At 36.8% G+C, this 16705-nt stretch overlaps 1 protein-coding gene across 1 annotated transcript in view; it reads left to right on the top strand.

Annotated features, from left to right (window-relative positions):
• The window catches only part of LOC129710934 (mucin-16-like), a 98689-nt gene that overhangs the window by 19123 nt on the left and 62861 nt on the right, over positions 1-16705 (top strand). The window contains exons 9-39 of the mRNA XM_055658241.1: positions 317-486; positions 606-632; positions 1401-1555; positions 1646-1713; positions 2481-2650; positions 2770-2796; positions 3566-3720; positions 3811-3878; positions 4645-4814; positions 4934-4960; positions 5730-5884; positions 5975-6042; positions 6808-6977; positions 7097-7123; positions 7893-8047; positions 8138-8205; positions 8971-9140; positions 9260-9286; positions 10056-10210; positions 10301-10368; positions 11134-11303; positions 11423-11449; positions 12219-12373; positions 12464-12531; positions 13297-13466; positions 13586-13612; positions 14382-14536; positions 14627-14694; positions 15460-15629; positions 15749-15775; positions 16545-16699. Of these exons, the coding sequence (XP_055514216.1) occupies positions 317-486; positions 606-632; positions 1401-1555; positions 1646-1713; positions 2481-2650; positions 2770-2796; positions 3566-3720; positions 3811-3878; positions 4645-4814; positions 4934-4960; positions 5730-5884; positions 5975-6042; positions 6808-6977; positions 7097-7123; positions 7893-8047; positions 8138-8205; positions 8971-9140; positions 9260-9286; positions 10056-10210; positions 10301-10368; positions 11134-11303; positions 11423-11449; positions 12219-12373; positions 12464-12531; positions 13297-13466; positions 13586-13612; positions 14382-14536; positions 14627-14694; positions 15460-15629; positions 15749-15775; positions 16545-16699 (3292 nt within the window). The remainder of the gene's footprint in view (positions 1-316; positions 487-605; positions 633-1400; positions 1556-1645; positions 1714-2480; positions 2651-2769; positions 2797-3565; positions 3721-3810; positions 3879-4644; positions 4815-4933; positions 4961-5729; positions 5885-5974; positions 6043-6807; positions 6978-7096; positions 7124-7892; positions 8048-8137; positions 8206-8970; positions 9141-9259; positions 9287-10055; positions 10211-10300; positions 10369-11133; positions 11304-11422; positions 11450-12218; positions 12374-12463; positions 12532-13296; positions 13467-13585; positions 13613-14381; positions 14537-14626; positions 14695-15459; positions 15630-15748; positions 15776-16544; positions 16700-16705) is intronic.

A 16705-nucleotide genomic window follows, 5' to 3' on the forward strand; every position in this document is an offset into this window, starting at 1 on the left:
TGAGCTCTGATGTACTGTTGATTCCCAAAATCATGCCTCATCCCATTCCCAATGTATTAATTTTTGTACTAAAAAAATACCTCAGGAATCAATAATTGCACAGAAACAGTCTACAGAGGAAATATTTAATTTATTTTGCTAATTGAATGCCATATTCCCGCCTACATTTATTCTGGCAAATGACATACATATTATGTGCTTGAGTATATAAATAATTTGTATTCCCCAATGTTTTAATCAATAGTTTCTAATCCCAAACTGTCTGACATCTTAAGTCAAGCAGATTTACTCAATTACCTCTGCATCTATTCCACAGCACCGCAGCCACACAAGGCACCAGAGTTCATGCAAACTGCACCTTCACAATTGACTCTGATCCCCAGGATGTTAACAGGGTTAGATTGTACCGTGTGTTCAGAGACCTGTCTAATAACATCACCACTCTAGGACCATATTCTCTGGATAGTAACAGCCTCTACGTGAACGGTATGTATCACTTAAATAAGCATTAGAGTGAAAAGTTCAGAAAATTTCATAATCAATCATTTTCCCCTATTTAATGTACACATTTTGCCAGATATATAATTATTCTTTTAATCTTTCAGGTTACAATGAACCATCACCTACAACCAGTAAGTACTGTTTTGAATTTCATCTTTCAATAAAATTGCCTTTTGTTGCAGTGGATAACAACAGTGAATATATTTACCAAACGTTCATTAAATATTGTCAGATATGGTCTCCGTATTAGTGACGTTAACACAGCAAGTGTGGGACAATGGAAAGTGGATGAGATGTTACCATCCTATCATCATCATGTTTTCATCCCCACTGCTGGCCATACATTCCATCGGCTGCACCCAAAATACCAATGTACCAATCTTTGCTTCATTGGAAATGATAATCATAGACCGTTAGTGTCATGGTGGCTACAGCACAGAAATTGACTCTTTGGATCATGGATTCTGTGCCAATGGCAATCCACCCCTTTATACTAATCCTATATTAATCACATTGTTTATTCTCCCTTCTTCAAAAGTGATTCACATTATTCCCTTCATCATGTATTTACTTGTACACTGTGAATGACATGATTGAAATCATGTATAGTATTTCCGCCAACTGATTAGCATTCAACAAAAGCTTTTCACTTTTCCTCGGTACACATGATAACGAACTAAACTCAAACGCAAACTCAAACTCATCCTCTTCAACTGCAGCAAGGTCCTACCATTGACCTACTTATTTGGGTCATTTTACAGTGGCCATAGAGCATAGACCTATACATTATTCATCTATGTGTAATACCTTTCCCTTCTTTACACTAAATGTTAAGAATAATTCAACAAAAAGCTTTTTTTTATTTGATTGTTTAATAATTTTGCACAATTTCTTAACAGCGATATCACCAATACAGACCACAACTCCAAATATGCAAACAAATCCTTTTGATTTTAACGTGACCTTCGTTGTAACAAACTTGACCTCAGCAGCAGATTTACAAGATCCCAATTCAGCATTGTTCAACTCTACAGCAAGTGTTATTGTTTTGCAGGTCAGATGACAAATTACTGATTGATTTAATTAATTCATTCATTACTCATGGTTCAAAGAGTCTAATACTCTAACCATTGCCTGTTTACAGCTGAACCAACTGTTTCGCAGCAGTAATGTTAACAAAACCTTCTTCAGCTGCAAAGTTCTTTCATTCAGGTAAGGAAAACTAAGATTAATCCGGGTCAGTATTTGCATCAACACCACGTGCAACCTCAGACAAGCACATGTAACTGCAAGTGCATCAACATTTCCTAAATGGCAATTCTGATAGAAAAATGGCAAGCTCATATTTAGACTTGTTTTTCTCAAAAATAATTCCCAAACCAATATTTGTGGATTTCTAGGGAGTTTCACAACGTCCATGGTGGTGCATCCCAAGTAATTCATGTGCCATGGACACAATGATATGTAGGTTCATGGACATGCAGTGGTGCACCAGAAATATCAGAAGGTGACTTTCAGATTCTAGACATTTCCCGCATCATGCAGATATTGTGGTCGACTCATGTAAATGTTGCCACCAAGTGCTTACAAGGTCTGCTTTAGCATTGGTTTGAGAGGAAACAGATCCAGGCCATGGATTGCAGTGGTGAAAACACATCTCTGATGAGCTCTGATGTACTGTTGATTCCCAAAATCATGGCTCATCCCATTCCCAATGTATTAATTTTTGTACTAAAAAAATACCTCAGGAATCAATAATTGCACAGAAACAGTCTACAGAGGAAATATTTAATTTATTTTGCTAATTGAATGCCATATTCCCGCCTACATTTATTCTGGCAAATGGCATACATATTATGTGCTTGAGTATATAAATAATTTCTATTCCCCAATGTTTTAATCAATAGTTTCTAATCCCAAACTGTCTGACATCTTAAGTCAAGCAGATTTACTCAATTACCTCTGCATCTATTCCACAGCACCGCAGCCACACAAGGCACCAGAGTTCATGCAAACTGCACCTTCACAATTGACTCTGATCCCCAGGATGTTAACAGGGTTAGATTGTACCGTGTGTTCAGAGACCTGTCTAATAACATCACCACTCTAGGACCATATTCTCTGGATAGTAACAGCCTCTACGTGAACGGTATGTATCACTTAAATAAGCATTAGAGTGAAAAGTTCAGAAAATTTCATAATCAATCATTTTCCCCTATTTAATGTACACATTTTGCCAGATACATAATTATTCTTTTAATCTTTCAGGTTACAATGAACCATCACCTACAACCAGTGAGTACTGTTTTGAATTTCATCTTTCAATAAAATTGCCTTTTGTTGCAGTGGATAACATCAGTGAATATATTTACTAAACGTTCATTAAATATTGTCAGATATGGTCTCCGTATTAGTGACGTTAACACAGCAAGTGTGTGACAATGGAATGTGGATGAGATGTTACCATCCTATCATCATCATGTTTTCATCTCCACTGCTGGCCATACATTCCATCGGCTGCACCCAAAATACCAATGTACCAATCTTTGCTTCATTGGAAATGATAATCATAGACCGTTAGTGGCATGGCGGCTACAGCACAGAAATTGACTCTTTGGATCATGGATTCTGTGCCAATGGCAATCCACCCCTTTATACTAATCCTATATAAATCACATTTTTTATTCTCCCTTCATCAAAAGTAATTCACATTATTCCCTTTATCATGTATTTATTTGTACACTGTGAATGGCATGATTGAAATCATGTATAGTATTTCCGCCAACTGATTAGCATGCAACAAAAGCTTTTCACTTTTCCTCGGTACACATGATAAAGAACTAAACTCAAACGCAAACTCAAACTCATCCTCTTCAACTGCAGCAAGGTGCTACCATTGACCTACTTATTTGGGTCATTTTACAGTGGCCATAGAGCATAGACCTATACATTATTCATCTATGTGTAATACTCTTTCCCTTCTTTACATTAAATGTTAAGAATAATTCAACAAAAAGCTTTTTTTAATTTGATTGTTTAATAATTTTGCACAATTTCTTAACAGCGATATCACCAATACAGACCACAACTCCAAATATGCAAACAAATCCTTTTGATTTTAACGTGACCTTCGTTGTAACAAACTTGACCTCAGCAGCAGATTTACAAGATCCCAATTCAGCATTGTTCAACTCTACAGCAAGTGTTATTGTTTTGCAGGTCAGTTGACAAATTACTGATTGATTTAATTAATTCATTCATTACTCATGGTTCAGAGAGTCTAATACTCTAACCATTGCCTGTTTACAGCTGAACCAACTGTTTCGCAGCAGTAATGTTAACAAAACCTTCTTCAGCTGCAAAGTTCTTTCATTCAGGTAAGGAAAACTAAGATTAATCCAGGTCAGTGTTTGCATCAACACCACGTGCAACCTCAGACAAGCACATGTAACTGCAAGTGCATCAACATTTCCTAAATGGCAACTCTGATAGAAAAATGGCATCTCATATTTAGACTTGTTTTTCTCAAAAATAATTCCCAAACCAATATTTGTGGATTTCTAAGGAGTTTCACAACGTCCATGGTGGTGCATCCCAAGTAATTCATGTGCCATGGACACAATGATGTGTAGGTTCATGGACATGCAGTGGTGCACCAGAAATATCAGAAGGTGACTTTCAGATTCTAGACATTTCCCGCATCATGCAGATATTGTGGTCGACTCATGTAAATGTTGCCACCAAGTGCTTACAAGGTCTCCATTAGCATTGGTTTGAGAGGAAACAGATCCAGGCCATGGATTGCAGTGGTGAAAACACATCTCTGATGAGCTCTGATGTACTGTTGATTCCCAAAATCATGGCTCATCCCATTCCCAATGTATTAATTTTTGTACTAAAAAAATACCTCAGGAATCAATAATTGCACAGAAACAGTCTACAGAGGAAATATTTAATTTATTTTGCTAATTGAATGCCATATTCCCGCCTACATTTATTCTGGCAAATGACATACATATTATGTGCTTGAGTATATAAATAATTTGTATTCCCCAATGTTTTAATCAATAGTTTCTAATCCCAAACTGTCTGACATCTTAAGTCAAGCAGATTTACTCAATTACCTCTGCATCTATTCCACAGCACCGCAGCCACACAAGGCACCAGAGTTCATGCAAACTGCACCTTCACAATTGACTCTGATCCCCAGGATGTTAACAGGGTTAGATTGTACCGTGTGTTCAGAGACCTGTCTAATAACATCACCACTCTAGGACCATATTCTCTGGATAGTAACAGCCTCTACGTGAACGGTATGTATCACTTAAATAAGCATTAGAGTGAAAAGTTCAGAAAATTTCATAATCAATCATTTTCCCCTATTTAATGTACACATTTTGCCAGATACATAATTATTCTTTTAATCTTTCAGGTTACAATGAACCATCACCTACAACCAGTGAGTACTGTTTTGAATTTCATCTTTCAATAAAATTGCCTTTTGTTGCAGTGGATAACATCAGTGAATATATTTACCAAACGTTCATTAAATATTGTCAGATATGGTCTCCGTATTAGTGACGTTAACACAGCAAGTGTGTGACAATGGAATGTGGATGAGATGTTACCATCCTATCATCATCATGTTTTCATCTCCACTGCTGGCCATACATTCCATCGGCTGCACCCAAAATACCAATGTACCAATCTTTGCTTCATTGGAAATGATAATCATAGACCGTTAGTGGCATGGCGGCTACAGCACAGAAATTGACTCTTTGGATCATGGATTCTGTGCCAATGGCAATCCACCCCTTTATACTAATCCTATATAAATCACATTTTTTATTCTCCCTTCATCAAAAGTAATTCACATTATTCCCTTCATCATGTATTTATTTGTACACTGTGAATGGCATGATTGAAATCATGTATAGTATTTCCGCCAACTGATTAGCATGCAACAAAAGCTTTTCACTTTTCCTCGGTACACATGATAACGAACTAAACTCAAACGCAAACTCAAACTCATCCTCCTCAACTGCAGCAAGGTGCTACCATTGACCTACTTATTTGGGTCATTTTACAGTGGCCATAGAGCATAGACCTATACATTATTCATCTATGTGTAATACTCTTTCCCTTCTTTACACTAAATGTTAAGAATAATTCAACAAAAAGCTTTTTTTAATTTGATTGTTTAATAATTTTGCACAATTTCTTAACAGCGATATCACCAATACAGACCACAACTCCAAATATGCAAACAAATCCTTTTGATTTTAACGTGACCTTCGTTGTAACAAACTTGACCTCAGCAGCAGATTTACAAGATCCCAATTCAGCATTGTTCAACTCTACAGCAAGTGTTATTGTTTTGCAGGTCAGTTGACAAATTACTGATTGATTTAATTAATTCATTCATTACTCATGGTTCAGAGAGTCTAATACTCTAACCATTGCCTGTTTACAGCTGAACCAACTGTTTCGCAGCAGTAATGTTAACAAAACCTTCTTCAGCTGCAAAGTTCTTTCATTCAGGTAAGGAAAACTAAGATTAATCCGGGTCAGTATTTGCATCAACACCACGTGCAACCTCAGACAAGCACATGTAACTGCAAGTGCATCAACATTTCCTAAATGGCAACTCTGATAGAAAAATGGCATCTCATATTTAGACTTGTTTTTCTCAAAAATAATTCCCAAACCAATATTTGTGGATTTCTAAGGAGTTTCACAACGTCCATGGTGGTGCATCCCAAGTAATTCATGTGCCATGGACACAATGATGTGTAGGTTCATGGACATGCAGTGGTGCACCAGAAATATCAGAAGGTGACTTTCAGATTCTAGACATTTCCCGCATCATGCAGATATTGTGGTCGACTCATGTAAATGTTGCCACCAAGTGCTTGCAAGGTCTGCTTTAGCATTGGTTTGAGAGGAAACAGATCCAGGCCATGGATTGCAGTGGTGAAAACACATCTCTGATGAGCTCTGATGTATGTTGATTCCCAAAATCATGGCCCATTCCATTCCCAATGTATTAATTTTTGTACTAAAAAAATGCCTCAGGAATCAATAATTGCACAGAAACAGTCTACAGAGGAAATATTTAATTTATTTTGCTAATTGAATGCCATATTCCCGCCTACATTTATTCTGGCAAATGACATACATATTATGTGCTTGAGTATATAAATAATTTCTATTCCCCAATGTTTTAATCAATAGTTTCTAATCCCAAACTGTCTGACATCTTAAGTCAAGCAGATTTACTCAATTACCTCTGCATCTATTCCACAGCACCGCAGCCACACAAGGCACCAGAGTTCATGCAAACTGCACCTTCACAATTGACTCTGATCCCCAGGATGTTAACAGGGTTAGATTGTACCGTGTGTTCAGAGACCTGTCTAATAACATCACCACTCTAGGACCATATTCTCTGGACAGTAACAGCCTCTACGTGAACGGTATGTATCACTTAAATAAGCATTAGAGTGAAAAGTTCAGAAAATTTCATAATCAATCATTTTCCCCTATTTAATGTACACATTTTGCCAGATACATAATTATTCTTTTAATCTTTCAGGTTACAATGAACCATCACCTACAACCAGTGAGTACTGTTTTGAATTTCATCTTTCAATAAAATTGCCTTTTGTTGCAGTGGATAACATCAGTGAATATATTTACCAAACGTTCATTAAATATTGTCAGATATGGTCTCCGTATTAGTGACGTTAACACAGCAAGTGTGTGACAATGGAAAGTGGATGAGATGTTACCATCCTATCATCATCATGTTTTCATCTCCACTGCTGGCCATACATTCCATCGGTTGCACCCAAAATACCAATGTACCAATCTTTGCTTCATTGGAAATGATAATCATAGACCGTTAGTGGCATGGCGGCTACAGCACAGAAATTGACTCTTTGGATCATGGATTCTGTGCCAATGGCAATCCACCCCTTTATACTAATCCTATATAAATCACATTTTTTATTCTCCCTTCATCAAAAGTAATTCACATTATTCCCTTCATCATGTATTTATTTGTACACTGTGAATGGCATGATTGAAATCATGTATAGTATTTCCGCCAACTGATTAGCATGCAACAAAAGCTTTTCACTTTTCCTCGGTACACATGATAACGAACTAAACTCAAACGCAAACTCAAACTCATCCTCCTCAACTGCAGCAAGGTGCTACCATTGACCTACTTATTTGGGTCATTTTACAGTGGCCATAGAGCATAGACCTATACATTATTCATCTATGTGTAATACTCTTTCCCTTCTTTACACTAAATGTTAAGAATAATTCAACAAAAAGCTTTTTTTAATTTGATTGTTTAATAATTTTGCACAATTTCTTAACAGCGATATCACCAATACAGACCACAACTCCAAATATGCAAACAAATCCTTTTGATTTTAACGTGACCTTCGTTGTAACAAACTTGACCTCAGCAGCAGATTTACAAGATCCCAATTCAGCATTGTTCAACTCTACAGCAAGTGTTATTGTTTTGCAGGTCAGTTGACAAATTACTGATTGATTTAATTAATTCATTCATTACTCATGGTTCAGAGAGTCTAATACTCTAACCATTGCCTGTTTACAGCTGAACCAACTGTTTCGCAGCAGTAATGTTAACAAAACCTTCTTCAGCTGCAAAGTTCTTTCATTCAGGTAAGGAAAACTAAGATTAATCCGGGTCAGTATTTGCATCAACACCACGTGCAACCTCAGACAAGCACATGTAACTGCAAGTGCATCAACATTTCCTAAATGGCAACTCTGATAGAAAAATGGCATCTCATATTTAGACTTGTTTTTCTCAAAAATAATTCCCAAACCAATATTTATGGATTTCTAAGGAGTTTCACAACGTCCATGGTGGTGCATCCCAAGTAATTCATGTGCCATGGACACAATGATGTGTAGGTTCATGGACATGCAGTGGTGCACCAGAAATATCAGAAGGTGACTTTCAGATTCTAGACATTTCCCGCATCATGCAGATATTGTGGTCGACTCATGTAAATGTTGCCACCAAGTGCTTGCAAGGTCTGCTTTAGCATTGGTTTGAGAGGAAACAGATCCAGGCCATGGATTGCAGTGGTGAAAACACATCTCTGATGAGCTCTGATGTATGTTGATTCCCAAAATCATGGCCCATTCCATTCCCAATGTATTAATTTTTGTACTAAAAAAATGCCTCAGGAATCAATAATTGCACAGAAACAGTCTACAGAGGAAATATTTAATTTATTTTGCTAATTGAATGCCATATTCCCGCCTACATTTATTCTGGCAAATGACATACATATTATGTGCTTGAGTATATAAATAATTTCTATTCCCCAATGTTTTAATCAATAGTTTCTAATCCCAAACTGTCTGACATCTTAAGTCAAGCAGATTTACTCAATTACCTCTGCATCTATTCCACAGCACCGCAGCCACACAAGGCACCAGAGTTCATGCAAACTGCACCTTCACAATTGACTCTGATCCCCAGGATGTTAACAGGGTTAGATTGTACCGTGTGTTCAGAGACCTGTCTAATAACATCACCACTCTAGGACCATATTCTCTGGACAGTAACAGCCTCTACGTGAACGGTATGTATCACTTAAATAAGCATTAGAGTGAAAAGTTCAGAAAATTTCATAATCAATCATTTTCCCCTATTTAATGTACACATTTTGCCAGATACATAATTATTCTTTTAATCTTTCAGGTTACAATGAACCATCACCTACAACCAGTGAGTACTGTTTTGAATTTCATCTTTCAATAAAATTGCCTTTTGTTGCAGTGGATAACATCAGTGAATATATTTACCAAACGTTCATTAAATATTGTCAGATATGGTCTCCGTATTAGTGACGTTAACACAGCAAGTGTGTGACAATGGAAAGTGGATGAGATGTTACCATCCTATCATCATCATGTTTTCATCTCCACTGCTGGCCATACATTCCATCGGTTGCACCCAAAATACCAATGTACCAATCTTTGCTTCATTGGAAATGATAATCATAGACCGTTAGTGGCATGGCGGCTACAGCACAGAAATTGACTCTTTGGATCATGGATTCTGTGCCAATGGCAATCCACCCCTTTATACTAATCCTATATAAATCACATTTTTTATTCTCCCTTCATCAAAAGTAATTCACATTATTCCCTTCATCATGTATTTATTTGTACACTGTGAATGGCATGATTGAAATCATGTATAGTATTTCCGCCAACTGATTAGCATGCAACAAAAGCTTTTCACTTTACCTCGGTACACATGATAACGAACTAAACTCAAACGCAAACTCAAACTCATCCTCCTCAACTGCAGCAAGGTGCTACCATTGACCTACTTATTTGGGTCATTTTACAGTGGCCATAGAGCATAGACCTATACATTATTCATCTATGTGTAATACTCTTTCCCTTCTTTACACTAAATGTTAAGAATAATTCAACAAAAAGCTTTTTTTAATTTGATTGTTTAATAATTTTGCACAATTTCTTAACAGCGATATCACCAATACAGACCACAACTCCAAATATGCAAACAAATCCTTTTGATTTTAACGTGACCTTCGTTGTAACAAACTTGACCTCAGCAGCAGATTTACAAGATCCCAATTCAGCATTGTTCAACTCTACAGCAAGTGTTATTGTTTTGCAGGTCAGTTGACAAATTACTGATTGATTTAATTAATTCATTCATTACTCATGGTTCAGAGAGTCTAATACTCTAACCATTGCCTGTTTACAGCTGAACCAACTGTTTCGCAGCAGTAATGTTAACAAAACCTTCTTCAGCTGCAAAGTTCTTTCATTCAGGTAAGGAAAACTAAGATTAATCCGGGTCAGTATTTGCATCAACACCACGTGCAACCTCAGACAAGCACATGTAACTGCAAGTGCATAAACATTTCCAAAATGGCAACTCTGATAGAAAAATGGCATCTCATATTTAGACTTGTTTTTCTCAAAAATAATTCCCAAACCAATATTTATGGATTTCTAAGGAGTTTCACAACGTCCATGGTGGTGCATCCCAAGTAATTCATGTGCCATGGACACAATGATGTGTAGGTTCATGGACATGCAGTGGTGCACCAGAAATATCAGAAGGTGACTTTCAGATTCTAGACATTTCCCGCATCATGCAGATATTGTGGTCGACTCATGTAAATGTTGCCACCAAGTGCTTGCAAGGTCTGCTTTAGCATTGGTTTGAGAGGAAACAGATCCAGGCCATGGATTGCAGTGGTGAAAACACATCTCTGATGAGCTCTGATGTATGTTGATTCCCAAAATCATGGCCCATTCCATTCCCAATGTATTAATTTTTGTACTAAAAAAATGCCTCAGGAATCAATAATTGCACAGAAACAGTCTACAGAGGAAATATTTAATTTATTTTGCTAATTGAATGCCATATTCCCGCCTACATTTATTCTGGCAAATGACATACATATTATGTGCTTGAGTATATAAATAATTTCTATTCCCCAATGTTTTAATCAATAGTTTCTAATCCCAAACTGTCTGACATCTTAAGTCAAGCAGATTTACTCAATTACCTCTGCATCTATTCCACAGCACCGCAGCCACACAAGGCACCAGAGTTCATGCAAACTGCACCTTCACAATTGACTCTGATCCCCAGGATGTTAACAGGGTTAGATTGTACCGTGTGTTCAGAGACCTGTCTAATAACATCACCACTCTAGGACCATATTCTCTGGACAGTAACAGCCTCTACGTGAACGGTATGTATCACTTAAATAAGCATTAGAGTGAAAAGTTCAGAAAATTTCATAATCAATCATTTTCCCCTATTTAATGTACACATTTTGCCAGATACATAATTATTCTTTTAATCTTTCAGGTTACAATGAACCATCACCTACAACCAGTGAGTACTGTTTTGAATTTCATCTTTCAATAAAATTGCCTTTTGTTGCAGTGGATAACATCAGTGAATATATTTACCAAACGTTCATTAAATATTGTCAGATATGGTCTCCGTATTAGTGACGTTAACACAGCAAGTGTGTGACAATGGAAAGTGGATGAGATGTTACCATCCTATCATCATCATGTTTTCATCTCCACTGCTGGCCATACATTCCATCGGTTGCACCCAAAATACCAATGTACCAATCTTTGCTTCATTGGAAATGATAATCATAGACCGTTAGTGTCATGGTGGCTACAGCACAGAAATTGACTCTTTGGATCATGGATTCTGTGCCAATGGCAATCCACCCCTTTATACTAATCCTATATTAATCACATTTTTTATTCTCCCTTCATCAAAAGTAATTCACATTATTCCCTTCATCATGTATTTATTTGTACACTGTGAATGGCATGATTGAAATCATGTATAGTATTTCCGCCAACTGATTAGCATGCAACAAAACCTTTTCACTTTACCTCGGTACACATGATAACGAACTAAACTCAAACGCAAACTCAAACTCATCCTCCTCAACTGCAGCAAGGTGCTACCATTGACCTACTTATTTGGGTCATTTTACAGTGGCCATAGAGCATAGACCTATACATTATTCATCTATGTGTAATACTCTTTCCCTTCTTTACACTAAATGTTAAGAATAATTCAACAAAAAGCTTTTTTTAATTTGATTGTTTAATAATTTTGCACAATTTCTTAACAGCGATATCACCAATACAGACCACAACTCCAAATATGCAAACAAATCCTTTTGATTTTAACGTGACCTTCGTTGTAACAAACTTGACCTCAGCAGCAGATTTACAAGATCCCAATTCAGCATTGTTCAACTCTACAGCAAGTGTTATTGTTTTGCAGGTCAGTTGACAAATTACTGATTGATTTAATTAATTCATTCATTACTCATGGTTCAGAGAGTCTAATACTCTAACCATTGCCTGTTTACAGCTGAACCAACTGTTTCGCAGCAGTAATGTTAACAAAACCTTCTTCAGCTGCAAAGTTCTTTCATTCAGGTAAGGAAAACTAAGATTAATCCGGGTCAGTATTTGCATCAACACCACGTGCAACCTCAGACAAGCACATGTAACTGCAAGTGCATCAACATTTCCTAAATGGCAACTCTGATAGAAAAATGGCATCTCATATTTAGACTTGTTTTTCTCAAAAATAATTCCCAAACCAATATTTATGGATTTCTAAGGAGTTTCACAACGTCCATGGTGGTGCATCCCAAGTAATTCATGTGCCATGGACACAATGATGTGTAGGTTCATGGACATGCAGTGGTGCACCAGAAATATCAGAAGGTGACTTTCAGATTCTAGACATTTCCCGCATCATGCAGATATTGTGGTCGACTCATGTAAATGTTGCCACCAAGTGCTTGCAAGGTCTGCTTTAGCATTGGTTTGAGAGGAAACAGATCCAGGCCATGGATTGCAGTGGTGAAAACACATCTCTGATGAGCTCTGATGTATGTTGATTCCCAAAATCATGGCCCATTCCATTCCCAATGTATTAATTTTTGTACTAAAAAAATGCCTCAGGAATCAATAATTGCACAGAAACAGTCTACAGAGGAAATATTTAATTTATTTTGCTAATTGAATGCCATATTCCCGCCTACATTTATTCTGGCAAATGACATACATATTATGTGCTTGAGTATATAAATAATTTCTATTCCCCAATGTTTTAATCAATAGTTTCTAATCCCAAACTGTCTGACATCTTAAGTCAAGCAGATTTACTCAATTACCTCTGCATCTATTCCACAGCACCGCAGCCACACAAGGCACCAGAGTTCATGCAAACTGCACCTTCACAATTGACTCTGATCCCCAGGATGTTAACAGGGTTAGATTGTACCGTGTGTTCAGAGACCTGTCTAATAACATCACCACTCTAGGACCATATTCTCTGGACAGTAACAGCCTCTACGTGAACGGTATGTATCACTTAAATAAGCATTAGAGTGAAAAGTTCAGAAAATTTCATAATCAATCATTTTTCCCTATTTAATGTACACATTTTGCCAGATACATAATTATTCTTTTAATCTTTCAGGTTACAATGAACCATCACCTACAACCAGTGAGTACTGTTTTGAATTTCATCTTTCAATAAAATTGCCTTTTGTTGCAGTGGATAACATCAGTGAATATATTTACCAAACGTTCATTAAATATTGTCAGATATGGTCTCCGTATTAGTGACGTTAACACAGCAAGTGTGTGACAATGGAAAGTGGATGAGATGTTACCATCCTATCATCATCATGTTTTCATCTCCACTGCTGGCCATACATTCCATCGGTTGCACCCAAAATACCAATGTACCAATCTTTGCTTCATTGGAAATGATAATCATAGACCGTTAGTGTCATGGTGGCTACAGCACAGAAATTGACTCTTTGGATCATGGATTCTGTGCCAATGGCAATCCACCCCTTTATACTAATCCTATATTAATCACATTTTTTATTCTCCCTTCATCAAAAGTAATTCACATTATTCCCTTCATCATGTATTTATTTGTACACTGTGAATGGCATGATTGAAATCATGTATAGTATTTCCGCCAACTGATTAGCATGCAACAAAAGCTTTTCACTTTACCTCGGTACACATGATAACGAACTAAACTCAAACGCAAACTCAAACTCATCCTCTTCAACTGCAGCAAGGTGCTACCATTGACCTACTTATTTGGGTCATTTTACAGTGGCCATAGAGCATAGACCTATACATTATTCATCTATGTGTAATACTCTTTCCCTTCTTTACACTAAATGTTAAGAATAATTCAACAAAAAGCTTTTTTTAATTTGATTGTTTAATAATTTTGCACAATTTCTTAACAGCGATATCACCAATACAGACCACAACTCCAAATATGCAAACAAATCCTTTTGATTTTAACGTGACCTTCGTTGTAACAAACTTGACCTCAGCAGCAGATTTACAAGATCCCAATTCAGCATTGTTCAACTCTACAGCAAGTGTTATTGTTTTGCAGGTCAGTTGACAAATTACTGATTGATTTAATTAATTCATTCATTACTCATGGTTCAGAGAGTCTAATACTCTAACCATTGCCTGTTTACAGCTGAACCAACTGTTTCGCAGCAGTAATGTTAACAAAACCTTCTTCAGCTGCAAAGTTCTTTCATTCAGGTAAGGAAAACTAAGATTAATCCGGGTCAGTATTTGCATCAACACCACGTGCAACCTCAGACAAGCACATGTAACTGCAAGTGCATCAACATTTCCTAAATGGCAACTCTGATAGAAAAATGGCATCTCATATTTAGACTTGTTTTTCTCAAAAATAATTCCCAAACCAATATTTGTGGATTTCTAAGGAGTTTCACAACGTCCATGGTGGTGCATCCCAAGTAATTCATGTGCCATGGACACAATGATGTGTAGGTTCATGGACATGCAGTGGTGCACCAGAAATATCAGAAGGTGACTTTCAGATTCTAGACATTTCCCGCATCATGCAGATATTGTGGTCGACTCATGTAAATGTTGCCACCAAGTGCTTGCAAGGTCTGCTTTAGCATTGGTTTGAGAGGAAACAGATCCAGGCCATGGATTGCAGTGGTGAAAACACATCTCTGATGAGCTCTGATGTATGTTGATTCCCAAAATCATGGCCCATTCCATTCCCAATGTATTAATTTTTGTACTAAAAAAATGCCTCAGGAATCAATAATTGCACAGAAACAGTCTACAGAGGAAATATTTAATTTATTTTGCTAATTGAATGCCATATTCCCGCCTACATTTATTCTGGCAAATGACATACATATTATGTGCTTGAGTATATAAATAATTTCTATTCCCCAATGTTTTAATCAATAGTTTCTAATCCCAAACTGTCTGACATCTTAAGTCAAGCAGATTTACTCAATTACCTCTGCATCTATTCCACAGCACCGCAGCCACACAAGGCACCAGAGTTCATGCAAACTGCACCTTCACAATTGACTCTGATCCCCAGGATGTTAACAGGGTTAGATTGTACCGTGTGTTCAGAGACCTGTCTAATAACATCACCACTCTAGGACCATATTCTCTGGACAGTAACAGCCTCTACGTGAACGGTATGTATCACTTAAATAAGCATTAGAGTGAAAAGTTCAGAAAATTTCATAATCAATCATTTTCCCCTATTTAATGTACACATTTTGCCAGATACATAATTATTCTTTTAATCTTTCAGGTTACAATGAACCATCACCTACAACCAGTGAGTACTGTTTTGAATTTCATCTTTCAATAAAATTGCCTTTTGTTGCAGTGGATAACATCAGTGAATATATTTACCAAACGTTCATTAAATATTGTCAGATATGGTCTCCGTATTAGTGACGTTAACACAGCAAGTGTGTGACAATGGAAAGTGGATGAGATGTTACCATCCTATCATCATCATGTTTTCATCTCCACTGCTGGCCATACATTCCATCGGTTGCACCCAAAATACCAATGTACCAATCTTTGCTTCATTGGAAATGATAATCATAGACCGTTAGTGTCATGGTGGCTACAGCACAGAAATTGACTCTTTGGATCATGGATTCTGTGCCAATGGCAATCCACCCCTTTATACTAATCCTATATTAATCACAATTTTTATTCTCCCTTCATCAAAAGTAATTCACATTATTCCCTTCATCATGTATTTATTTGTACACTGTGAATGGCATGATTGAAATCATGTATAGTATTTCCGCCAACTGATTAGCATGCAACAAAAGCTTTTCACTTTACCTCGGTACACATGATAACGAACTAAACTCAAACGCAAACTCAAACTCATCCTCTTCAACTGCAGCAAGGTGCTACCATTGACCTACTTATTTGGGTCATTTTACAGTGGCCATAGAGCATAGACCTATACATTATTCATCTATGTGTAATACTCTTTCCCTTCTTTACACTAAATGTTAAGAATAATTCAACAAAAAGCTTTTTTTAATTTGATTGTTTAATAATTTTGCACAATTTCTTAACAGCGATATCACCAATACAGACCACAACTCCAAATATGCAAACAAATCCTTTTGATTTTAACGTGACCTTCGTTGTAACAAACTTGACCTCAGCAGCAGATTTACAAGATCCCAATTCAGCATTGTTCAACTCTACAGCAAGTGTTATTGTTTTGCAGGTCAGT

The sequence above is a fragment of the Leucoraja erinacea genome, chromosome 29, assembly GCF_028641065.1.
Source record: "Leucoraja erinacea ecotype New England chromosome 29, Leri_hhj_1, whole genome shotgun sequence".
Classification (NCBI taxonomy): Eukaryota; Metazoa; Chordata; class Chondrichthyes; order Rajiformes; family Rajidae; genus Leucoraja; species Leucoraja erinaceus.